The following is a 27255-nucleotide window of genomic DNA, read 5'->3' on the forward strand; positions in this document are numbered from 1 at the left end:
CTAAAATATTTTTCTTTCAGATTGTTTGTTGAGAAACATATAGAACTCAGTGGAGCCTTTCAGGAAGTATTAAGAAAAGATCATTCTTAAAAATTATTTTTGTATATATAAATATATCCTAGAAAAGATTCCTTCAGTTAACATTAGTTGAAAAGAAAAGGGATTGTAGATGTGAAGTAAACGGTGGTGGTGATGGAGAGTGAAGTATGCAGGCAAGGAAGATTAAGGAGACCAGGGGCAGGATGATGGAAGAGGAGGACGTGAGACAGTGTGTGGAGAGGAAGAGTGAAAGGAGTGTTTGAGAAATGAATGAAGTTAGTATGAGAATAGCACATGAGCAAAGTTCTTCATTTGAGATGAATGTAAAAGTCTCAGCTTACTCATGCATTCATTTACCTTCTCAGATATTTAGGAAGCATTTAGTGTGCCTTCCTTGTGCTGAGCGCTCTATCAGATGCTTGGAGATGAACTTAACTAGGGTTAAATGAACCCCAGTGAGGTAAATATTATGGACCTGGTGTCTGGGACCATACTAGCCCATACACCTTGGTGTAAATTAGCAATCTGCTTTCCTTCTTCAGGATACTGTACTTCCATCTGTAAGAGAATCGTAATAAATAAAAATTTGCAATGTCTGTAATGTGGAGGATGTCCTTCTAGAAGGGGTACCCTTACGAATAATCTGAACATATGAAAGTAGTGGGCCAGCACAGGTTCATGGGAGGCTTGTAGGGCACAGAGAGGGGCACTGAACTCAGCCTGGTGGATCCTGGTTCTCTTACACAATACAGTCCCCCTAATAATCAGGGAACGCAAATAAAGCAATACCATTTGCCATTCTTTTGAAAGCAAGAATTTACTTTTGTTGAAATTAGAAATCATGGTAAATTTTTTTGCTCAGTAATTGATAGCTGCAGTGTAAATTTACATAGCTCTTACATAAAATAATTTGACAGTATATTAAGAAGTCTAAAACTATTCACTATTTATAATAGCAGAATGCTAGAAATATCCCAGATGTCCATTAATAGGGAAATGGTGAATTAACTGTGGTACAGCCAACTAGTGGCGTACTATATCACTATCAAAAGGGCTGCGGAAAGATCTCCAGGATATATCATTTACATCAGAAAACAAGGTGTAGAAAATTATGTATAGTATGCCAGCATTTATCTAAGAAAATGTATGGATAAGAATATATATAAAGTATTTGTTTATATTTTTTTTAAAAAAGAAGAAAGATAAACCAGAGTAGAAACCAGGACAGGCATTAAAGCTATGCATCTATGAGTGTACTTGATTCTGTGGATTTGATTTAGAAACCATATAAATATTTTACATAATTATGAAACAAAACTGAATATAGAAATATAATCCCCCCAAATCCAAAGCAAACTGAGCCTGTTACCGCATCAGAAACGTGACCATATAGACAGACCTGGAAAGCAACGATCACATAGTAGCAGTGAGCACAGCTGCCACCAGCTCATGGTCTCCGAATACCATTCCCTACTAAAAGAATTCCAGAATTCCTTAGAGAAATGGCTAATTCCAGATCTGGGAAGGAAATGTGTAAAATAGCCTGGAACATCTTGTCATACCAGAAAGCAAACAGACTATCCAAGATTACTAAATTAAGTAAAAAGGACTCAGAAGCCAACTCAGGGAGGCTCCTGCATTGGTCAGATGGAAGAATTTGATCATCAATAAGAATAATAGCTGTGATGGATTAAAGCAGACCAAATATTCTGCATTCTCTGGACACATAAGTAATAATTAATAAAACCCTTTTGGTTACCTTTAGCAGTTGTTCAGTTGTTAACCAAGTTGTTAACCCATTTATTATTTTGAGAACTGGCGTATAGACAGAATCCATTCTGCCTTTTCCATAAGGACACCACCTCAGGGCAACCAAAGAGTTTTGGATGAATGTCTCTCTATAAAAGTATTCCAACTAATAAATGAAAGGGAAGTGATAGGGATTGCAAAATGGTAATATTCTGATTCTACAAAATAATAGCATTGTGGCATCACAAGAAACCAGCAGATTTTCTGTGCCTCCGATGGAAGTTTACAGCACCACCTGCAAAGTCTTCTTGCCAAATAAACAATCTGATCAAGGCTCTAGATCTAACTAATCTAACTACCAATTTATAGGAAGTCCAGGGGACAGAAACATTTAAAATAACACCATAGGGACGCAATCAGCAAAATCAGATTGTGGGAAACTATGGCACAAATCACATAATTTCTTCAACAAGTAACTTACAAATTAAAAGGAAGGGGAGGGAGGAAAAACATAGATTAAAAGAGACGTAATACATACCAATTGCAGTAGAATGAACCTCGATTAAAAGAAATAAATTATGAAACTGCGTATACATTTGAGATAATCAGGAAAATTTGACCTCTTACTCTATAGTTGATGATATTAGGAATTATTCATATTTTTAAATATAATAGTATTGTGGTTATATTTTTTAAAAAAGAACTCATCATTTAGTGATATATGCTGAAATATTTACATGTGAAATTCAGATATCTGGGATTTGCTGTAAAATAATCCTGGAGGGTGAGGCTTAAGTGGATGAGGATGTAGATAAAACAAGATTAGCCATGAATTGATAATTACTAAATTGGGTGATGGGTACACTGTAATTCATTATACTATTCACCTCGTTTTTTATATGTTTGAAATTTTTTCACATAGTAATACTACTATTAGGAATTTTTCAAAGAGGTCAATTTTTTTTTGCTTTCCAGTTCCTGTGGACTTTTTTTTAAATTTAATTTTATTTATTTATCAAAGAGGGCAATTTTTAAAACTCAGATAGAACTGACATGTAACATTATATTAGTTTCACTTGTACAATATGTATAATGATTCCCTATTTGTATAAATTGCAAAATGATCAGCACAGTAAGGCTAGTTAACATCCATCACCACACATAGTTACAAATTTTTTTTCTTGTGATGAGAACTTTTAAGCTCTACTCTTTTAGCAGCTTTCAAATATATAATACAGTATTGTTAACTATAGTCACCATGCTGTACATTACATCCCTAGGACTTACTTATTTTATAACTGGAAGTTTGTACCTTTTGATCACCTTCACCATTTCACCCACCCTGTACCCCCAAGCCCCAACCACTGGCATCACCAATCTGTTCTCGGTACAAAGAGATGTTTTTTAAAACAAAATGTTACATAGATACATGGAGATGTGTATCACAGCATTATTTATACTGTTCTGAAACTGGAAATAAATGACTCACAAAGAAATGATATATCAACTACATGGATAATCATATGGTCTTTAAATTATAATTATGTGGGTTATGAAGCAATATGGGAAATTTTTGTTTTAATAAATGGAAAAAAGACCACAGAATTCTGCGTGTACTGCTATGTGTATAAAGAAGAGACTGTGCTCGGGAATAAAGATGCAGACCTACTAGAGAATGGACTTGAGGATACGGGGAGGGGGAAGGGTAAGCTGGGACAAAGTGAGAGAGTGGCATGGACATATATACACTACCAAACGTAAAATAGATAGTTAGTGGGAAGCAGCCGCATAGCACAGGGAGATCAGCTCGGTGCTTTGTGACCACCTAGAGGGGTGGGCTGGGGAGGGTAGGAGGGAGGGAGATGCAAGAGGGAAGAGATATGGGGACATATGTATATGTATAACTGATTGACTTTGTTATAAAGCAGTAACTAACACACCATTGTAAAGCAATTATACTCTAATAAAGATGTAAAAAAAAAAAAGAAATGGTAGGTGAGTTATGGTTTTCAATAAATCTATAATGTATAAAAAAAAAAGACACTGCTGATTTATGATTTACCATAAATGGTATTAATGGCATTGTGATTCAGGGGGAACCATATGGCTTCAGAAATTCCATTCCTCTTATTGTTTAGCATTTGTATAATAAATAAAATATTGTAAAATTTTAGTATGGCTATATTAAGTTATTGCCCATGAATAGTTTTATAAGTTATATTTCCAGTGTTAATTCATACTTTCAAACAAAATCTGGCATGTTTCTGTAAATATAAGAGTATAGTTTACAAATAAGCCCTGCTTATAAAAAGCTAATATGTTTTTGGTTTGCCACATAATGTCAGAATTTGCATGCTATTTTGAAAACTCATCAGGAGAAAAATCTAAGAAAAGGATAGTACTGTAGAGTGTGATTAAAAATAGAAAAAAAAACCTATATTATTTAATTTTTTTTAAAGATTTGTTTTTTGATGTGGACCACTTTTTAAAGTCTTTATTTATTCCGTCACAATATTGCTTCTGTTTTACATTTTTTGGTTTTTTGGCTGCAAGGCATGTGGGATCCCTGGTCCCCGACCAGAGATCGAACCCGCACCGTCTGCATCGGAAGGCAAAGTCCCAACCACTGAACCACCAGGGAAGTCCCTAATTTTATTATACCAAGCTAGATTAGTCCAGTGCACAGTTTATCTTCATCTTCAAATTGCACATGTATTACAGACAGCTGAAGTGGAATGAGTCTGTTATTTTCATTTGTGTATAAATTTGGCCTAGGTTTAATGGAGTATATCCAAGGGAAGCCATAATGTTTGTTTAAGCTTGTCTGTTACTGAGTGAAGGTGTGTTAACATAGGTTAGTTGGGTGACCATAGTCCATCAGTCAAATTAGAGTGACTCCAAGGAACAAACTGCAGTTCTCTGTACTTCAAAATGTTTGTTCTCTAAGTTTTGAAATTTGCTGGGAACATGCTAATTTTCTCACTGGTTTAGGCAAAAATTTAGTAATTTATCCTAACTAACTATATGATGCTACATTTAATGAAGATGATCTTTGTTATTATCTTTGTTATTAATTTCTTATGACAAATGTATGATTATACTCACTAGGCAAAACATTTTAATTATGGTTTAAAATTATATTCTACTTAGATTTTTGCAAATAAAATTCTAAGCTTTGTGAACTGAATGTTTTTTAAAACATTTGAATTTTAGCAGTTGAGAATAAATTATGAGGAAATTTGGAGTCTAATATTATCAACAAAAGACTGTGATATAAAACCTAAATATATCAGAAGATATAATTTTGATTATGCCTTTTTCTCTTCTAAGGTGATATTATTTACACACACTGCAGTATGTGTCTCCAGACATAAAGAGTGACTTGGATTGCTGAACACTTCGTAATTTAGAGTTTAAACAAAAACTGTATTCTCAATTCATTGTGCCAAAGTTTTAAAAAAACTTTATGGTCTTTTACTGTGTAGTATTTTGACGCTAATTAGGATAAAAGGCCAATGGATAATAGAGTTTCTGGCATACATCTTTGATTTGATATCAGATAAAGATTTTTTTCCTAGTTGGTACATTGCTTCAAAATACAATTGCTAACTTATTTGACCAAAAAATGTTTCCAAATGTTAGAAAGTATTGTAGGCTGTCTTTTTTCTAATCACATCAGTCTAGCCCAGGTTTGCTGATAATTTCAAGTTTTGTTGAAAATATATAACAAGGTCTTATGTGTGTAATGAAGTTTTCAGAAAATTAATTTCGATTCTGACAATATTATTAATGATTCTATACAGAGAATTCAGATAATGGAGTTGTCAGATAGACTTTTAATTGATGTTCAGGATTCTAAGAGTCAGGATTGAAACGTTGAGTAGAGAACTGGAAAATATATAGAAAGAACCAAATGGAAATTTGAGAACCAAAAAATGAAGTAACTGAAATAAAAGTTTAGTGGATGGGTTTAATAGACTAGACGGAGCTGAAGAGAGAATGAAGTGGAACGTTGTCAATAGAAAATATTCAGAGTGAAGCACAGACACAAAAAGAATAGAAAGTACAGAATAGAGGGTAAACTACAAAGGCAGTACACATAATTAAAGTCCCAAGGAGAGCCAAAGAAGAGAGAGGATGGAAGGCATACTTGAAGACATACTAAGAATTTCCCAAAACAATGCAAAACACTATGCTGCAGATTCTGGAAGCCCCACAAACAAAAAGAACAAGATAAATTAAATGGAAAACAATCTAGTTTCATACTTAAACTGCTAAAAACCACAAGCAGAGAGTCTAAAATCAAGCCAGAGAAAAAACTGGACTGCACCTGACTTCTCAACAGAAACAATGGAATCTAGAAGACAGACTGGAATGACATTGTCAAAGTTCTAGAAGAGAACCTAAAATTCTTTACCTAGTGAAGTATCTTTCCAGATTAAAGGTAAAGTAGTTCTTTTCCTGACCAAAAAAGCAGTGGCCTAGAGTAGGAGTTGGGGAGTCATCAGCCTTATAAGTAGCATTTAAAGCAGTTAGAGTAGACAAGATCAGCTAAGGTGAGTAGAGAGAAACCCAAAGATCCAAGATTGAACCCTAAAAACTCCAGCATTTTGGTTTAGCTTAAAATTTATTCATAGAACAGCGAAGGTAGGTTAAGTAAGATATTCTAGCCTAGTCTTCTCCTTTTAGAAATAAGCTGAAACCCAGCAACGTTCAATAAATTGTCCAAGGTTATATAATGGCATGTTGACAGATATGGGACAGAACCTGTTCCTTCTAATTGTGTCCCTCTGCCCCCAAACTATCCCCTCTTTGGTAACTGTAGAAGATGATTTTGTTGCATGCTTACTGAATACTATGCTCTATGCTTAAGCACTTTAAGAACATTATTTCCTTTAATGGAAGAGTAATATACTCTCATTCTAGGGTGGAGTGCATAAGGACTTGGGCTGTAGAGTTAGACTGCCTGGGTTCATTTCCAGTTCTACTGGCTCGCTGTGTGGGCTTGGGTAAATTATTTAGCTATTCTAAATCTCTAAATTGGGTTGTTGTAAGGATTAGATGTGAAGATGCATAGAAACACAAAGAATAAAATAAATACCAAGTAATTCATTGACACTGAAATAACCACTGGGGTTATTTTTCCTCTGAGGGATTATTTCTCCTCTGTCTCAATGGAAGCTTTGTGGAATTTCGTTGTTCTTTTAAAATTTTTTATACATTTAAAAATTGTGGTAAAATACACATAAGATTTACCATTTAAACCATTTAAAGGTGTACGATTTAGTGCCATTAAGTACATTCACAATACTGTCCAGCCATCACCACTGTCTAGTTCCAGAGCTTTTTCATTATCCCAGATGGAAACCTCATACCCATCTCTCCCCATCCCTCCTCCTTCAGCCCCTGGCAACCACTAATCAATCAGCTTTCTATCTCCGTGGATTTATGTATTCTGGGTATTTCATATGAATGGAATCATACAGTATGTGACCTTTTGTGTCTGACTTCTTAGACTTAGCATAATATTTTTAAGGTTCATCCATATTGTAGCATGTGTCAGTACCTTTTTCCTTTCTGTGGCTTAGTAAGATTCCATTTTGTGAATATACCACATTTTGTTTATTCATTCATCAGTTTAGAACATTGGAATTCTTTCCACCTTTCCACCTTTTGGCTGCTATGAATAGTGCTGGTATGAACATTTGTGTTCCAGTTTTGTTTTTGTTTCAATTCTTTTGGGTATATACCTAGGAATGGAGTTGCTGGATCACATGGTAGTTCTATCTTTAACTTTTGAGGAACCATCAAGCTATTTTTCACTGTGGCTTCACCATTTTACATTCCCACCAGCAATACACAAGGGTTCCAATCTCTCCACATTCTTGCCAACACTTATTTTCCATTTTTTGTTTGTTTTTATACCCATTCTAGTGGATGTGAGTGGTATCTAATTGTGGTTTTGATTTGCATTTTCTAATGACCAGTGAGGTTGAGCATCTTTTTATGTGCTTTTTGGCCATTTGTATACCTTCTTTGGAAAAATGTCTAGTCAAGTCAATTTTTAAATTAGATTGTTTATCTTTTGTTGAGTTTGAGTTCTTTATGTATTCTGGATACTAGATCCTTATTAGATATATGATTTGCAAATATTTTCTCTGATTCTGTGGGTTATCTTTTCACTCTCTTGATAGTGTCCTTTGATGTACAAAAATTTTTAACTTTGATGAAGTCTAATTTATCCATTTATAGGCATACCTCGGAGATATTGCAGGTTTAGTTCCAGACCACTGCAATAAAGCAAATATTGCAATAAAGCGAGTTACATGAATATTTTGGGTCCGCACTGCATATAAAAGTTATGTTTATGCTATACCGTAGTCTATTAAGTGTGTAATAGCATTATGTCTAGAACAATGTACATACCTTAATTTAAAAATATAAAACAAAAAAAATTACAATAGTAATATCAAAAATCACTGATCACAGATCACCATAATGAATGTAATAATAATGAAAAAGTTGGAAATATTGTGAGAATTACCAAAATGTGACATAGAGACAAGAAGTGAACAAATGCTGTTGGAAAAATGGCACTGATATACTTGCCCAATGCAGGGTCGCTACAAACTTTCAATTTGTAAAAAAACACAATATCTGCGATGCACAGTATAGTACAATAAAACAAGATACGCTGTTTATTGTGCTTTTGGTATCATATCTTAAAAACCAGTACTGAATCCATGACCATGAAGGTTTACGCCTATGGTTTCGTCTAAGAGTTTTATAGTTTTGGTTCTTATATTTAGGTCTCTGATCCATTTTGAGTTAATATTTATGTATGGTGTGAGATAGGGGTACCACTACTTCTTTTTTTTTTTTTGCATGTGGATATCCAGTTTTCCCAGCATCATTTGTTGAAGAGAATATTCTTTCCCTACTTAATGGTCTGGGCACTTCCGTGAAAAATCAATCAATCATAGATATATGGGTTTATTTCTGGACTCAGTTCTATTTCATTGATCTGTATGTTTGTCCTTATGCAAGTACCACTTTGTTTTGATTACTATAACTTTGAGGTAAGTTTTGAAATTTGGAAGTTTGAGTCTTCTAGCTCTGTTCTTTTCAGGATTGTCTCAGCTATTTGGGGCCCCTTGCAATTCCATATGAACTTTAGGATCAGCTTTTCCATTTCTTCAAAAAAGGCCTTTGGGAATTAGTTAGGGATTGCATTCAATCTGTAGATCATTTTGCGTAGTATTACTGTCTTAACAATATTAAGTCTTCCAACCCATGAATACGGGATGTCTTTCCATTTATGTAAGTCTTCTTTAATTTCTTTCATCAATGCTTTAGAGTTTTCAGTGTGTAAGTCTTGCACCTCCTTGGTTAAATTTATTCCTTAGTATTTTATTTTTTTGCTATTTAAAAAAAATGGTATTGTTTTCTAAATTTCATTTTCTGATTGTTCATTAGTATTGTATAGAAATAGAACTTTTTGTGTTGATGATGTATCCCACAACTTTGCTAAAATTGCTTCTTAGTTCTAATAGTTTTTGTGGATTTTCTTATACATATAAGATTATATCATGTGCATTAAAAAAATTTTAGACTTTTACACCAGTGTTTTCCAAGTTGCAGGGCACAGCCTGTTAATGGGTTGTGAAATCAATTGAATGTGTAAGTTTTGTTTTGTGAAATTTTTGTGTATAAAACATATACATATGCATGTGTTTGAATCCTTATGTAAAATGTATTTCTATTTATTTATTTATTTAATTTTTGGCTGCGTTGTGTCTTCGTTGCTGCACGCGGGCTTTCTCTAGTTGCAGCAAGCAGGGGCTACTCTTCATTGCGGTGTGTGGGCTTCTTATTGTGGTGGCTTCTCTTGTGGAGCACAGGCTCTAGGCGCACGGGCTTCAGTAGTTGTGGCACGCAGGCTTCAGTAGTTGTGGCACACGGGCTCGGTAGTTGTGGCTCATGGGCTCTAGAGTGCAGGCTCAGTAGTTGTGGCTCACGGACTTAGTTGCTCTGTGGCATGTGGGATCTTCCCAGACCAGCACTTGAACTCATGTCCGCTGTATTGGCAGGCGGACTTTGAACCACTGTGCCACAGGGAAGCCCCCTAAAATGTATTTATTACTGTGAATTACAGTCAAAAATATTATGCCATATTCAGAACATATAATTGGAATATAAAATTGTGGGATTAGTGAAAGGTGAAAGTCCTAGCAGTTGCCTTTCATAACCTTGGAAATGATAATTCTATATGGGAAGCTGTTTTCTGTGTACAAAAATAATTGAGCAAAAAATATACTTTCTGTTCATTGGTCACTTTGTGAATTAAGCTTGTGAGATTTTTGCTTTTCATGCTCCCGAGGAATCAATTCTTAGCCTGTTTTTGGTACTGTGGAAAAAGTTTCTTACTGAAACTCAAGATATTTTCCTGAGAATGTATTTTATTAAAGATAGTAATCTAACTATTAAATTGCATACAATACTTACTACAAATGAAAAAATAACAGAAAGACACATTATGAAGGATATTATAAGCTACAAAGATATCTTTTACTCTCCAAAAGATACAAGTTATTAAATATAATAAATGTGTATTTTCAGTAATTGTATTAATGTCAAGTTTACTGAATATAGTAAAGAATAAGGGAGAACTTACAACTTTTTAATGCAAATGAAGTACCTTAAAACATAACTGTTGTACACAGATACAAAACTATTATTTTATAGAAAGATAAAATTATCTTTTTAATAAAATGCACTAGGCTCTTGACAGGATGTCTTTTCCAATCTAATAAGCTGTGTTTGATTTTTCTAAATTGTTGTGCGTGATGTTAAATTGCATCTTTTACCTACAAGTAGTTTTGTGGGGGTTATGGGCTGTTTATTGTAAAGGACGTTAGGACTGGTGGTATCACCAGTTGCCCTCTGCCCTCTTTCCTCCACTCCCCATCTACTGACGAGGTATCTTCCCAGTGGTCCACATGTCTTCCTGACATTCTTTTTACTAAATTATACGACTCAGTGTGTATTAGAATGATCCTGGGCTTCAGAATCACATAGGACTGTGTCAAATTCTCCTTCTCCCTTAGGTTAACTTTATGACTGTGGACAAGTCACTTGACTCCCCTGAAGCCTTAGTTTCTGTTGCTATATAACGGTGCTAATTCAGGGTTACGCTGAAGAGTAAATGGTATTATGCTGTGTATATGACATGTCAAACATGGCATGATAAATACTCAATAAATGGTAGCTATTAAAATACTTGAGTTCTGATCAGTACTCGGTAATTGGTAGTTCCCTTTCTACTCCCAACCAAAACTTTTACATATGCCCTATCATTTTCAAGTAGAAGCTAACTAATTCTAGTAAGCTCATCTGTGCTGCTGGTTGTTTGTTAGTTACTGGACCACTTTTTCCATATAATTGTGTGGACTTTACTGGTCGTCTTGTGATGCATTAAGCTTTGGGTGATGGGAATTGTGGGGTTGCCTTGCTGTCTGATATGAAAATGTGAATATACTGGGTGTGTCTGTTTTTAAGGTACAAAAACCCCACTGATAATAAAAAAGCACCTTTATTTTCCTCTTCTGTAGTTATGTGCTGCTCATCTCCCAACTGCATCAGAGGCACCAAATCATTATCAGGCAGTGTGTCGTGCACTGTTCGCAGAGACAATGGAGCTGCATACATTTCTGACTAAAATTAAGAGTGCAAAGGAGGTAAGTACTACTGCTTTCCTATTTAATGGCATTGTGAAAGAGAAACCTGAATTTTCAACATTGCCTATCATATTATTTAAAATATTTATTGCCATCCTTCTGATGAGTGCTGAAAATCATTCAGGAAAGAAGCAACTTCGGCAGAATTAAATCTGTTCTTTAAAATGTTACCGTGTGAATCCATTTAATAAAACAAAGATTTTCATAAAGCTTCCTTACAAATGGAAAATAAATGTTACTGAACTGGTTTAGTCAGTTTCCCATATAACTTGCTTTTCACCCTCTTTCTGCCACTCTTCTTTTGTCCATTGTAAAACATGTTAGTGTGTCTTTCAGGAAGGGATAAGGACGCAGAGAGGAAGCTACACATCTGATAATTTAACTTTTATAGTGGATGTGATTAAATATTTAATGTGGGAGATGTGAATTAACTTTCAGATAATCCAGAATCTCATTTTAGCTATTTTATTTATTATCTATCAGTGTCTATGAGTTAAAAATACTATGTGTACCCACCCACAGTGGGCCAGTAGTCACTGCATGAGGCAGGGGCTGGCGGCCAACCAGGCTGGGGTCCTGCCCCACTCACCAGCGCACCCACAGCAGTCAGCCCCGCCGCAACTGAAGGCCCATGCAGCCCACAGAGGATCACTTCTGTCGCATATAGCCCTGGTGCCCAGAGGGGAGTGTGCTGCTGGGCCCCATAGAATGTCTCCTATAGAAGGCCACTTATCCAAGAATGGGAAACACAGCTGACCTACTTAATACATAAAAATAAACCTTCCAAACTCTGTACTACGGAATAGAGAGACTACAGAGGCAGGGTGGGGGGTAGAGGGAGCTTTCCCTTTTTACTTTAATACAACTTCTGTATTTTTCAATTTTTATAAAATTTTGTGTAATAAAAACATTTTAGTTGAAAAAAAATTACGTGTAGAGTCCAAAGAGAATCATTCTAATTTATTTACAAGGTGAATTGCCATATTTTACATCCCACAGACAGTTGTGAAGATTCTTGAGCTCTATGTAAAGCACCTGGCACATAGTAAGAGCTCAGTACATGATCAGTGGTGGGTATCATTTCTTTTGTGACTGAAGTATGGAGTTTATCTGAAACACTAGTTTAAAACCCACGATGGCACAGAGTTTGGGGAGAGACACATATGGGATGTGGGAGGAAGGAAAATACTAACCTATATTAAATAAAGTATGACTAATTAGTTCTGATAATATGTAAGTTTATTCAGATCACCCTTAATAAATCACCTTAAATAAATCCATTTTATATGTATGAATAAGAGCTCCAAGCATTCCTTTTTAGTTCTAACCAGGATACTGCTTATAGTCTGTCTTTTTTTTTTTTTTTTAACATCTTTATTGGAGTATAATTGCTTTACAATGGTGTGTTAGTTTCTGCTTTATAACAAAGTGAATCAGTTTTACATATACATATGTTCCCATATCTCTTCCCTCTTGCATCTCCCTCCCTCCTGCCCTCCCCACCCCACACCTCTAGGTGGTCACAAAGCACAGAGCTGATCTCCCTGTGCTATGCGGTTGCTTCCCACTAGCTATCTGTTTTACATTTGGTAGTGTATATATGTCCATGCCACTCTCTCACTTTGTCACATCTTACCCTTCCCCCTCCCCATATCCTCAAGTCCATTCTCTAGTAGGTCTGTGTCTTTATTCCCGTCTTGCCACTAGGTTCTTCATGACCTTTTTTTTTTTTCCTTAGATTCCTTATATATGTGTGAGCATACTGTATTTGTTTTTCTCTTTCTGTCTTTTTTGATAGGCTAATGAAAAGTTATGTCTATTTTTCTAGGAATTTATGGAATTGGACCCAAGAAGAAAGTCCTTAACAGGGTAGAAAGGGTGAACTAATTGTTATTTGAAAAATAATTATAAATACGTCATAAGCTAGCTTTTCCTCCTGGACAGAACCAGAGGACAAAGGGTCCAGTTAAAAGCTTCCGAGTAAACATCCAAAAGCACATCCTCAATTAAGGTTTAGTAAAGAGTAGATTTACTAAAAAGATTACTTTTTTTTTTGGTAATTGTCTTCTCTAGCTTGTTGGAATTAAGATTGTCTTCTCCAGAGAGGCTAGTGTTATTTTTAGGGCATAAGTAGAGTCCTGTGGGGTTAGAGTGAAGCAAATGAGCTCTTAGAGCCCTTCCAACACAGACAGTCTTAGGAATCATTTCTGAGCTTAAAGAACAGAATTAATAAATTTTCTGTTCCAATGAGCTTCAATTTTTTTTTTATTTGCTCTTGATGAAAACTTTCCTTTGCCAGACAAACTCTTAGAACGGGATTATTTATTTAAATAAAAGTCTATTTAAAGAAAATGCTCACAAATGGAGTAAAAGAACACGAGTGTTAGGAACCATTGGTGGCTTTTGTGATGCCCACAGAGACCAGCGAGGCCCTGGTCAAGGTTGGGGACCTTGAGGTCAGGGTTTTGGCCATATCTCACCCTGTCACCCTCTGGCACCACCCCACATCTGGGTCTTTATAGACATGAGTTGTGTCCTGTTTACTCATCTCCTACTCTTGTTCCTTACTTTGCTGATCTCTTCTCAACCTTTTCCATTCTTTTTTTTTTCTTTTTTTATACAGCAGGTTCTTATTAGTCATCAGTTTTATACACATCAGTGTATACATGTCAATCCCAATTGCCCAATTCATCACACCACCATCCCCACCCCACCGTGGCTTTCCCCCCTTGGTGTCAATACGTTTGTTCTCTACATCTGTGTCTCAACTTCTGCCCTGCAAACCAGTTCATCTGTACCATTTTTCTAGGTTCCACATACATGCGTTAATATATGATATTTGTTTTTCTCTTTCTGACTTACTTCACTCTGTATGACAGTCTCAAGATCCATCCACGTCTCAACAAATGACCGAATTTCGTTCCTTTTTATGTCTGACTAATATTCCATTGTATATATGTACCACATCTTCTTTATCCGTTCGTCTGCCAATGGGCATTTAGGTTGCTTCCATGACATGCCTATTGTAAATAGTGCTGCAATGATCATTGGGGTGCATGTGTCTTTTTGAATTATGGTTTTCTCTGGGTATATGCCCTGTAGTCGGATTGCTGGATGATATGGTAATTCTATTTTTAGTTTCTTAAGGAACCTCCAGACTGTTCTCCATAGTGGCTGTATCAATTTACATTCCCACCAACAGTGCAAGAGGTTCCCTTTTCTCCACACCCTCTCCAGCATTTGTTGTTTGTAGATTTTCTGATGATGCCCATTCTAACTGGTGTGAGGTGATACCTCATTGTAGTTTTGATTTGCATTTCTCTAATAATTAGTGATGCTCAGCATCTTTTCATGTGCTTCTTGGCCATCTGTATGTCTTCTTTGGAGAAATGTCTATTTAGGTCTTCTGCCCATTTTCTGATTGGGTTGTTTATTTTTTTAATATTGAGCTGCATGAGCTGTTTATGTATTTTGGAGATTAATCCTTTGTCCGTTGATTCGTTTGCAAATATTTTCTCCCATTATAAGGGTTGTCTTTTCGTATTGTTTATGGTTTCCTTTGCTGTGCAAAAGCTTTTAAGTTTCATTAGGTCCCATTTGTTTATTTTTGTTTTTATTTCTATTACCCTAGGAGGTGGATCAAAAAAGATGTTGCTGTGATTTATGTCAAAGAGTGTTCTTCCTATGTTTTCCTCTAAGAGTTTTATAGTGTCTGGTCTTACATTTAGGTCTCGAATCCATTTTGAGTTTATTTTTGTGTATGGTGTTAGGGAGTGTTCTAATTTCATTCTTTTACATGTAGCTGTCCAGTTTTCCCAGCACCACTTATTGAAGAGACTGTCTTTTCTCCATTGTATATCCTTGCCTCCTTTGTCATAGATTACTTGACCATAGGTGCGTGGATTTATCTCTGGGCTTTCTATCTTGTTCCATTGATCTATGTTTCTGTTTTTGTGCCAGTACCATATTGTCTTGATTACTGTAGCTTTGTAGTATAGTCCGAACTCAGGGAGTCTGATTCCTCCAGCTCCATTTTTTTCCCTCAAGACTGCTTTGGCTATTCGGGGTCTTTTGTGTCTCCACACAAAATTTAAGATTTTTTGTTCTAGTTCCATAAAAAGTGCCATTGGTAATTTGATAGGGATTGCATTGAATCTGTAGATTGCTTTGGGTAGTATAGTCATTTTCACAATATTGATTCTTCCAATCCAAGAACATGGTATATCTCTCCATCTGTTTGTATCATCTTCAATTTTTCTCATCAGTGTCTTATAGTTTTCTTCATACAGGTCTTTTGTTTCCCTAGGTAGGTTTATTCCTAGGTATTTTATTCTTTTTGTTGCAGTGGTAAATGGGAGTGTTTCCTTAATTTCTCTTTCAGATTTTTCATCATTAGTGTATAGGAATGCAAGAGAGTTCTGTGCATTAATTTTGTATCCTGCAACTTTACCAAATTCATTGATTAGCTCTAGTAGTTTTCTGGTGGCATCTTTAGGAGTCTCTGTGTATGGTATCATGTCAACTGCAAACAGTGACAGTTTTACTTCTTTTCCAATTTGTATTCCTTTTATTTCTTTTTCTTCTCTGATTGGCGTGGCTAGGACTTCCAAAACTGTGTTGAATAATAGTGGTGAGACTGGACATCCTTGTCTTCTTCCTGATCTTAGAGGAAATGCTTTCAGTTTTTCACCGTTGAGAATGATGTTTGCTGTGGGTTTGTCGTATATGGCGTTTATTATGTTGAGGTAGGTTCCCTCAATGCCCACTTTCTGCAGAGTTTTTATCATAAATGGGTGTTGAATTTTGTCAGAAGCTTTTTCTGCATCTACTGAGATGATCATATGGTTTTTATTCATCAATTTGTTAATATGGTGTATCACATTGATTGATTTTCATATATTGAAGAATCCTTGCATCCCTGGGATAAATCCCACTTGATCATGGTGTATGATCCTTTTAATGTGCTGTTGGATTCTGTTTGCTAGTATTTTGTTGAGGATTTTTGTATCTATATTCATCAGTGATATTGGTCTGTAATTTTCTTTTTTTGTAGTATCTTTGTCTGGTTTTGGTATCAGGGTGATGGTGGCCTTGTAGAATGAGTTTGGAAGTGTTCCTCTCTCTGCTATATTTTGGAAGAGTTTGAGAAGGATAGGTGTTAGCTCTTCTCTAAATGTTTCATAGAATTCACTTGTGAAGCCATCTGGTCCTGGACTTTTGTTTGTTGGAAGATTTTTAATCACAGTTTCAATTTCATTACTTGTGATTGGTCTGTTCATATTTTCTATTTCTTCCTGGTTCAGTCTTGGAAGGTTATATCTTTCTAAGAATTTGTCCATTTCTTCCAGGTTGTCCGTTTTATTGGCATAGAGTTGCTTGTAGTAGTCTCTTAGGATGCTTTGTATTTCTGCAGTGTCTGTTGTAACTTCTTTTTCATTTCTAATTTTATTGATTTGAATCCTCTCCCTCTTTTTCTTGATGAGTGTCGCTAATGGTTTATCAATTTTGTTTATCTTCTCAAGAACCAGCTTTTAGTTTTATTGATCTTTGCTGTTGTTTTCGTTGTTTCTATTTCATTTATTTCTGCTCTGATCCTTATGATTTCTTTCCTTCTGCTAACTTTAGGTTTTGTTTGTTCTTCTTTCTCTAGTTCCTTTAGGTGTAAAGTTAGATTGTTTATTTGAGATTTTTCTTGTTTCTTGAGGTAGGCTTGTATAGCTATAAACTTCCCTCTTAGAACTGCTTTTGCTGCATCCCATAGGTTTTGGATCATCGTGTTTCCATTGTCATTTGTCTCTAGGTATTTTCTGATTTCCTCTTTGATTTCTTCAGTGATCTCTTGGTTATTTAGTAACGTATTGTTTAGCCTCCATGTGTTTGTGTTTTTTACGGTTTTTTCCCTGTAATTCATTTCTAATCTCATAGCGTTGTGGTCAGAAAAGATGCTTGATATGATTTCAGTTTTCTTAAATTTACCGAGGCTTGATTTGTGACCCAAGATGTGATCTGTCCTGGAGAATGTTCCATGTGCACTTGAGAAGAAAGTGTAATCTGCTGTTTTTGGATGGAATGTCCTATAAATATCAATTAAATCTATCTGGTCTATTGTGTCATTTAAAGCTTCTGTTTCCTTATTTATTTTCATTTTGGATGGTCTGTCCATTGGTGTAAGTGAGGTGATAAAGTCCCCCACTATTATTGTGTTACTGTCGATTTCCTCTTTTACAGCTGTTAGCAGTTGCCTTATGTATTGAGGTGCTCCTGTGTTGGGTGCATATATATTTATAATTGTTATATCTTCTTCTTGGATTGATCCCTTGATCATTATGTAGTGTCCTTCCTTGTCTCTTGTAACATTCTTTATTTTAAAGTCTATTTTATCTGATAGGAGTATTGCTACTCCAGCTTTCTTTTGATTTCCGTTTGCATGGAATATCTTTTTCCATCCCCTCACTTTCAGTCTTTATGTGTCCCTAGGTCTGAAGTGGGTCTCTTGTAGACAGCATATATATGGGTCTTGTTTTTGTATCCATTCAGCAAACCTGTGTCTTTTGGTTGGAGCATTTAATCCATTCATGTTTAAGGTAATTATCGATATGTATGTTCCTATGACCATTTTCTTAATTGTTTTGGGTTTGTTTTTGTAGGTCTTTTTCTTCTCTTGTGTTTCCCACTTAGAGAAGTTCCTTTAGCATTTGTTGTAGAGCTGGTTTGGTGGTGCTGAATTCTCTTAGCTTTTGCTTGTCTGTAAAGCTTTCGATTTCTCCATCGAATCTGGATGAGATCCTTGCTGGGTAGAGTGATCTTGGTTGTAAGTTCTTCCCTTTCATCCCTTTAAGTATATCATGCCACTCCCTTCTGGCTTGTAGAGTTTCTGCTGAGAAATCAGCTGTTAACCTTATGGGAGTTCCCTTGTATGTTATTTGTCGTTTTTCCCTTACTGCTTTCAATTATTTTTCTTTGTCTTTAATTTTTGCCAATCTGATTACTATGTGTCTTGGTGTGTTTCTCCTTGAGTTTATCCTGTATGGGACTCTCTGCGCTTCCTGGACTTGGGTGGCTATTTACTTACCCATATTAGGGAAGTTTTCGACTATAATCTCTTCAAATATTTTCTTGAGTCCTTTCTCTCTCTTCTCCTTCTGGGACCCCTATATTGCGAATGTTGTTGCGTTTAATGTTGTCCCAGAGGTCTCTTAGGCTGTCTTCTTTTCTTTTCATTCTTTTTTCTTTATTCTGTTCTGCAGCAGTGAATTCCACCATTCTGTCTTCCAGGTCACTTATCCGTTCTTCTGCCTCAGTTATTCTGCTATTGATTCCTTCTAGTGTAGTTTTCATTTCAGTTATTGTATTGTTCTTCTCTGTTTGTTTGTTCTTTAATTCTTCTATGTCTTTGTTAAACATTTCTTGCATCTTCTCGATCTTTGCCTCCATTGTTTTTCCGAGGTCCTGGATCATCTTCACTATCATTATTCTGAATTCTTTTTCTGGAAGGTTGCCTATCTCCACTTCATTTAGTTGTTTTTCTGGGGTTTTATCTTGTTCCTTCATCTGGGACATAGCCCTCTGCCTTTTCATCTTGTCTATATTTCTGTGAATGTGGGTTTTGTTCCGCAGGCTGCAGGATTGTAGTTCTTCTTGCTTCTGCTGTCTGCCCTCTGGTGGATGAGGGTATCTGAGAGGCTTGTGCAAGTTTCCTGATGGGAGGGACTGGTGGTGGGTAGAGCTGGGTGTTGCTCTGGGGGGCAGAGCTCAGTAAAACTTTAATCCACTTGACTGCTAATGGGTGGGGCTGGGTTCCCTCCCTGTTGGTTGTTGGCCTGAGGCAACCCAACACTGGAGCGTACCTGGGCTCTTTGGTGGGGCTAATGGCACACTCTGGGAGGGCTCACGCCAAGGAGTACTTCCCAGAACTTCTGCTGCCAGTGTCCTTGTCCCCACGGTGAGCCACAGCCACCCCCTGCCTCTGCAGGAGACCCTCCAACACTAGCAGGAAAGTCTGGTTCAGTCTCCTCTGGGGTCACTGTTCCTTTCCCTGGGTCCCGATGCGCACACTACTTTGTGTGTGCCCTCCAAGAGTGGAGGCTCTGTTTACCCCAGTCCTGTTGAAGTCCTGCAGTCAGATCGCACTAGCCTTCAAAGTGTGATTCTCTAGGAATTCCTCCTCCCGTTGCCAGACCCCCAGGTTGGGAAGCCTGACGTGGGGCTCAGAACCTTCACTCCAGTGGGTGGACTTCTGTGGTATAAGTGCTCTCCAGTCTGTGAGTCACCCACCCAGCAGTTACGGGATTTGATTTTACTGTGATTGCGCCCCTCCTACCGTCTCATTGTGGCTTCTCCTTTGTCTTTGGATGTGGGGCATCTTTTTTGGTGAGTTCCAGTGTCTTCCTGTCGATGATTGTCCAGCAGCTAGTTGTGATTCTGGTGTTCTCACAAGAGGGAGTGAGAGCACGTCCTTAGACTCCACCATCTTGGTTCAGGGCCTTTTTTTCTTAATATATAATTTATGATTCATTAAAGTGAAGCAGGGGCTTCCCTGGTGGCGTAGTGGTTGAGAATTTGCCTGCCAATGCAGGGAACACGGGTTCGAGCCCTGGTCTGGGAAGATCCCAAATGCCGCAGAGCGACTAGGCCCGTGAGCCACAATTGCTGAGCCTGCGCGTCTGGAGCCTGTGCTCCGCAACAGGAGAGGCCACGATAGTGAGAGGCCCGCGCACTGCAATGAAGAGTGGCCCCCGCTTGCCGCAACTGGAGAGGGCCCTCGCACAGAGGCAAAGACCCAACACAGCCATACATACATACATACATACATATATACATACATACATACATACATAAATAAATTTTAAAAAAATGAAGCAAAAGCTTTGTTGACGTGATCTAAGCACAAACTTGAATCTCCATTCTTCTTTCTGGAAACTCTGCTCCATTTTTAAAAAGAACTTCTCAGTACCCTCAGGCTCTTCTCAGGACTCCCGCTCCCCCAAGGGCAGTGCTTTCTCTTGCCTCCCTCTTGTGGGAGGCTGCTCTGTCCTCCACAGCTTCAGATCTTTGGACTGGGGTCGGTTGGTGATATTCTCTCTCTCTGCTGCTTCTAAACAATGACTCTTCATACTTGTACCATAACCTCATGCCATCCGCTTCTGTTATTCTTGAACCCATTGTCACTGTCATCTGCCATCATCTTGACTGATTTGATTGATAAAAGAAACTTTAGCTTTGTCTCCTTGACACCTCCTCTACTTCAGCACTCTGCTTACCTGAACACACCTTTGTCCTCGTGATAACCTGCGATCATTCCACCTTGGAAATCGTGGGCTTTCGTTCCTCACCCCCTGACTGTAACCCCTGCCTATTGAGCTCTTCCCCTCACTGCCACCTGAACCGGTCTTGTCCCTTGACCTCCCCTCCCTGCTATTTTCTGAACAGTTTATCAGTCCTTCCTGGATTCACTTCTTGTCCTATGTGGCTTAGGTTTAGTCAGTTCACCAAGAGTTCAGGCCCACGTGTCCAACCTGGGTTATTACAGTAGCCTCCTGCTGGTCTCATCTCTCTAAATTCTCTCCGTCCAGTTCACCTTCCACTTTGTCGGCAATAATTCCTGTAGGTCACAGATCTGACCTGAGGAGTCTGGCTCCACTCCCAAACCTCCGCGTGGTCTTCCAGGCCTGACCCGAGGCCTGCTTTCCCAGGCAGCCCTCCCGGGGGCGGGCTGCCCTCTCCACACGGGACTTGAGTGCTGTACTCTGGTTTTCTGGACAGGATGGCGAGCTTGGTGTGCCACGCCCACAGGCCACAAGGGCACACACACCTGCATTCCTCACCTGGCGCTTGCACTCAAAGGACCTTGGCTAAGGCCCTTGCCTCCACTCTTTCCCTCCACCAGCCCCGGGTCCACACATGCAGGGCCCTGCTGTCCAGTTGTCTTCCACAGTGAGAAGATCACCCACCTCCACCGCCTGTCACCTGACCTCACCCAGCGCCATTCTGAGGGGAAAATGGAGCAAGGAGAGCAAAACCTTTGTTGGCCTCTTGTTTGCGCTGCTGCAGTATGGGAATAAGGGCGTGGTTGTTACTTTCAGTTTCGCTCCTCCTTCCTGATCACTGGACACCTGGCAGCTCGACACAGGCACTTTGCTTTCTGGTTAACATGGCTCCGCATGGCCTAGAGAGTGAAACCAAACTCCATTGTGTTGCACACGAGGCCTTCATGGCGTTTCACCTAGTTGTGTTTTTATTCTCCTTTTCAACTCTCCCTTCTTTGCATTTTACACTATCCAGTCAGAATTACTTACAGTTTCCGAATATATCATGCTTGTTGTATGTCTGTGGCCCTAGCAGATTTCTGTTCTTTCTGCCTGGCATTCTCTCCCTGCCTTGCCTTCTTGGTGAGCTCCTGTTTACCCACCTAAAGCCTGCTCACGTGGTACCTCCCTCCACCCTTCACTCCCTCTGTGTCTTATACCCCTCAGTCCTGCACGTCTTATACTCCCTGGGAGTTATTTGCTTGTCTTTGAACTGTTTCTCCACAACTGGGCCAGATAGTGCTTGAGATGAATGACTGTGTTTTGAATCATCTTCCTGTTGGTGACTCTTACTGCAGTGTGTGCATGTAGGAAACACTCTAGAAATGTCTGTTGAACTGAAATGATTTATGCATTATGTCTGTTTTTTCAGAGCTTCAGAAATGTTCTGGTTGAAAGAAGCCAGTTTTGAAAGCATTTTTGACTATTAGAAACATTTTGACCAAGATATTTCTAGTAAATACAGGAAGTTTTGTGGGCTGTAGATGAGGCCTTTGAGTGCCTTTTACATTCTTTAAATTTACACATAAGAACTTACTTAATAGTGAGTCTTGAGAAGGTAAGCTATAAAATATGTGGAAATCCTGGCATGAACATTCTGTACCATTTAATTACAGATTTTATACTACATAAATTGCCTGTCAATACTGAGGTTTTAGGAATAAAGTCTTATAGGGTCCAAATGGATTTCCCTTTCCTCTTCAATGTATGCATTTTTCTTGAAATTAAAGAAAATTTTCATACATATTAGTTCATGTATGTATGTTAGTCATTCTAACCTTTAACCTAGTCTCAAGAGTGCTAAATTGACACTAATAATAAAAAACTCTGGGCTAATTTGATGTTTTTTCTGAAGATCTCAAAATACACAATTTAAGAATCAGACAAGGGACTTCCCTGGTGGCACAGTGGATAAGAATCGGCCTGCCAGTGCAGGGAACATGGGTTCAATCCCTGGTCCGGGAAGATCCCACATGCCATGGAACAACTAAGCCCGTGTGCCACGACTACTGAGCCTGCACTCTAGAGCCCACGAGCCACAACTACTGAGCCTGCGTGCCACAACGACTGAGCCTGCACTCTAGAGCCCGTGTGCTGCAGCTACTGAGCCCACACACCATGACTACTGAAGCCCACATGCCTAAAGCCCATGCTCCACAAGAGAAGCCCATGCCCCACAATGAAGAGTAGCCCCCACTCGCCACAACTAGAGAAAGCCTGCACACAGCAACAAAGACCCAATGCAGCCAATAAATAAATAAATAAATTTATTTATTTATTTATTTATTTTTTAAAAACCCATGGGATTTCTTTTAAAAAAAGAATCAGACGCTCTTTCTTCTATACCTGTGAGTTACTATGTCAACTGGAATTTTCAAAGTAATAACCTCTAATTCAACAGGTTGATTGATTATCTGATTATCAGTGATGTTTCAGACAACCATATATCTGTGTGTGTGCCTGTGCTTGTGTGTGCGTGTATAAAATTAGGGTAAAATATTAGTGTCAAAACGTTTGAGCTCAGTTGTTGATAATGTATTGATTTGATAGACCAAAAGTACTTTAATTATATTAAACTTCTTATATGCTCAATTGGCAGTTTATTAAAATATAAAACCCATAACCTATTTCCAAGTGTTACAATTGTTCTATAAAGTGGTCATTACATTTACCAGACCTAGCTACTTTACAAAGCACAAGGCCTTGTAGTTCATCTATTTATTTAGAAAGCAAATTCATTTTCATTATGATCTCTTTTCATGATGTGATGATTTCCTTCTTAAACAATGAATGAGACCCTTTAAGGTGGTTCTCCAAATGATAGAGAAGATTTGAATAGGCTGCTGTTATTGTGTCTCAAAGGCAATTTGATATCCTTGAAAGTGAGTACGTGTTCCCGTGTCTTATAAGCAATTTGATATCCTCGTACGTAAGTGTAGATGAAGGGACTGTCTGAGCCGTCCATTTAGTGCATAGGGTCGCGTGAAAGAAGAGACAGCCCGTGCCCTCGTGCCAGTAACTCCACCCCCAGCCCAACTCGACTGGCTAGAGCTGGTGAGCATGTGCAGTGGGGAGGGGAGGATTGAGCTTGGCAATTTCAAGTGTAAATTACTTTGTTGGAAAAAAGGAAATTATATTAATGGCAGCGTGCTTTAATTCATTGCTGTCTAAGTAGTTTTTGATCATCAGTCCCTGGTTTTGTTATTATTACATGAAATTATTTATCAGTTCCTCATACTTTAAGCCCTACAGCCACAAAGTGGCTGCTGTTGTTTGCTTCATTTAGTCTTCATGACCAGTCCTGTGACTCTCACTTTGCAGATTAGTAAACTGAGGCTTAGCTTAGAGGTTCCCATAGAAGGAAGTTCTCAGCACTTCTGATGCCCGTGTTTCCATCCTCATCCCGCTCTCCAGCCTGGCGAAGGTGCTCTCTGTGGTTATTGCTGTTTTCCTGTAAGAACAGTCACCTGCAACAGACTGTCCTGGAACATGGCTGACAAGAGTCCCTGGAGGAAAGTGCAGGTGTACGCTTTGATACAGGCTTTTGATCAGGGTTGGGAAGAAGGGGGTGTGAGCCAGAGAGAATAAAATTTGGAGTTGGGGGAGAAGGGGGCTCATGAGGGAACATGTGTGCGAGAGAGTGTGTGTGTGTATGTGTGTCTGTCTAACACATGCACACAGATGGGAATGGGATGGGAGGCGGGACGTATCATGTTAGGTTTAGGTATGAAGTAATATGGAAATGGAAATGTCAAAGACAGATAAAATTATTTCCAGACTAGAAAGTCGGTTGACTGATTCCAGTATGTTCCCAGCCTGCTCTAACATTATTGCCTCCACATTTAGTGTGAGTGTGCCCCACACCCCTTCTCCAGGAAATCCTTTGTTTCACAGTAGAGGTGTAACTATTTATCATTGTAGAAAAAACTTGATGTATCAGGGAAGTACACTGTTTAAAAAGAACCTTTTGAAAAAAAATCTTGTTTTCAAACAAATAACTCATTTTTCATTTTTATTATATTTAAAATATTTATATCAACACCAGTCATTTTTTAAAGCCCCTTCTGTGTTAGTGAATCATATTCTTCCACTCATTAGTCATGCGACTGCTTAAGTCAAATAGCCTTTGCTAGATTTCTGTTTACTTCACTTTAAAAAGGGAAGTGGGGCAAAAATAGACATGCTCAGATTCCTTCTAGTCATAAAATGCTCTGCAGAAAGTACAATTTATGTGACTAAATCTTTGTTCTGTTCATTCAAGATTTTCCTCATTTTTGTACCAGTCTTGTTTTGTGTAGGCAAAATATATACAGATAAACATTTTAAATACATTCCCAGTAAAATTTGCTAGGAAGTTAATGTATACTATTTTATATCATATTTTATCTGGTTTTATATTATATTTTAAATTCAAGATGGATTTCATAGGAAAGCAGTTCAGTGTTGTAGATTTTATAGGAAAGCTCAGTGTTGTCAGTATTGAGCTGTAAACTCAGTACTGACATTGCTACTGTACTGATGTCAGTGGGGACTAAAACTTCTGTATTTTATTTATTTATTTTTAAAATTATTTATTTATTTATTTGGTTGTGCCAGGTCTTAGTTGCAGCATGCAGGATCTTTACTTGCAGCATGTGGGATCTAGTTCCCTGACCAGGGATCGAACCCGGACCCCCTGCATTGGGAGCACGGAGTCTCAGTCACTGGACCACCAGGGAAGTCCCAAACTTCTGTATTTTAAAATCTATTGGTAAACAAGTTCCTGGAAAGAAGAAATTCCTAATATAATAATATTAGTCATAAGTGAATGAACAGTAAAAATAATTGAGCATTATGAAACATATATTCGTATCGTTGCAATAAGAACTCTTAATTAGAAGGCACGTAAAAGGTTTTTAAAGCACGTAATTTCTGTTAGAAGATTATATACTTAAAGTGATGAAAATTTTCTCTCCCCTTGCAGTTTCTTGTGCCATACATGTAAACAACCCCAGAATGAAGGTAGAATACCCCCAAACATTTTGATCTTTGAGGGATAAGATGTCTAATATTGTTAAGCCATCTTGGATTTCTTCAGAGGCAGGCTATCACGGTGTAGATTGTCATTCCCGATTATCCGATCATAATGATCTTAATCTCTTCTCAAGTGTGACTGCACCTGTGGTGCTTGATTATTTAGTTGCTTGTTGACATCTTAAACTCCTCTTATAAATGCTATGTTCATTCACCCTCTCAATTATGGTTCTTCATTTGTATCCTTCAGTCCTCAGCTGAAAGGACGTCTGAGGCGTCTCCTAAATGCTCTTATGTAGTGAGCGCACTCGGCCTGTTTCTTTAAAGTCACATTACTCTGTGTATTTCCTTTCTAGCAGCCATCACAGTCTAGAGTTGTTTTGCTGGTCTCTTTTCCCCCTCATTGATATCTGCCACTAGGATACATTCTCACTGAGGGCAGAGACCTTTTCTCTCCAATTCACTGCTGCAACCGCAGTGTAATAGGGCCTGTATAAATCTTGGATCAACGTTGAATGACTTAGAGAACTGTGGTTCAGGTGTTGGACATCTGATTTCTGCCACTTCTCTCGAATCATGGTCCCCTGACACTCCTGACTTGTCTCCAGATGCAGAGCCTCCTTCGTGTTCTTACCTGTGCCTTGCTCGTGCAGTGGTCTGCGTCTCTTGCCTGAGCTGTGGCAAAGCCTCCTAATGGAGGATAGACTGTATCCTCCAGCGTTCCGTCCCCGTGTACAGTCTATCCTCCAGCGTTCTGTTTATCCTCCAGCTTTCCGTCCCTGTGTAAAGATGTGTTGACTCCTTGATGCTTGTAGGTGGAAAGTTTAGACCCCTTAGCACAGCATAGGGACCGTTTACAGCCGGACCCCAATCTGATCTCTCTGGGCTCTTCATTCCCTGTTGCCTACCACGCGTTCACGCTTTGCTACCCTTCCTCCAGCCCCTGATTGCCGAGGGCCTCTGCACCTGCTGGAAATGTCCTTTTCCTCTCTTCTCTCACATAGAAAATGCCTACTTATTCTTAAGACCTAACTCAGATGTCCACTGTTCTGAAATGCTTCTGCTGATCGAAGTTAATTTCTTTATTCTCTGTGTTCATTCATAGAGCACTCTGCTCTGGCTTCTGTCACTTATCACACTGTATTGGAATTACCATTTACGTTCGTCTCCTCATTAGACTGAACATCTTAGGGACAAGGACCATGTTTATATTCCCAACCCTGTCATAGAATTAGGGACCGAGGACAGCATCTCCTGTCGTCTTTTTAGGTATGTTCCCCTTGCTGCTTCCTCAGCTTAGGGTAACACTAGGGCCCTTCATTAATGAGATTTTTTCAACCTAGTAAATGTCACATTTTGTTCTATAGTTGAATTTTCCTAAGTGTTTAACACATTAACATTCAAGAAGAAAT

The 27255-nt window shown here is 38.2% G+C and overlaps 1 protein-coding gene across 4 annotated transcripts in view; it reads left to right on the top strand.

The window, feature by feature from the left end:
- SPIRE1 (spire type actin nucleation factor 1) overlaps nucleotides 1-27255 on the top strand; it is a 208597-nt gene that overhangs the window by 125369 nt on the left and 55973 nt on the right. For all 4 annotated transcript variants that reach the window (XM_059895392.1, XM_059895393.1, XM_059895394.1 and 1 more), the window contains one exon: nucleotides 11400-11525. In XM_059895392.1, the coding sequence (XP_059751375.1) occupies nucleotides 11400-11525 (126 nt within the window). The remainder of the gene's footprint in view (nucleotides 1-11399; nucleotides 11526-27255) is intronic.

The sequence above is a fragment of the Balaenoptera ricei genome, chromosome 14 (genome assembly GCF_028023285.1).
Source record: "Balaenoptera ricei isolate mBalRic1 chromosome 14, mBalRic1.hap2, whole genome shotgun sequence".
Lineage (NCBI taxonomy): Eukaryota > Metazoa > Chordata > Mammalia > Artiodactyla > Balaenopteridae > Balaenoptera > Balaenoptera ricei.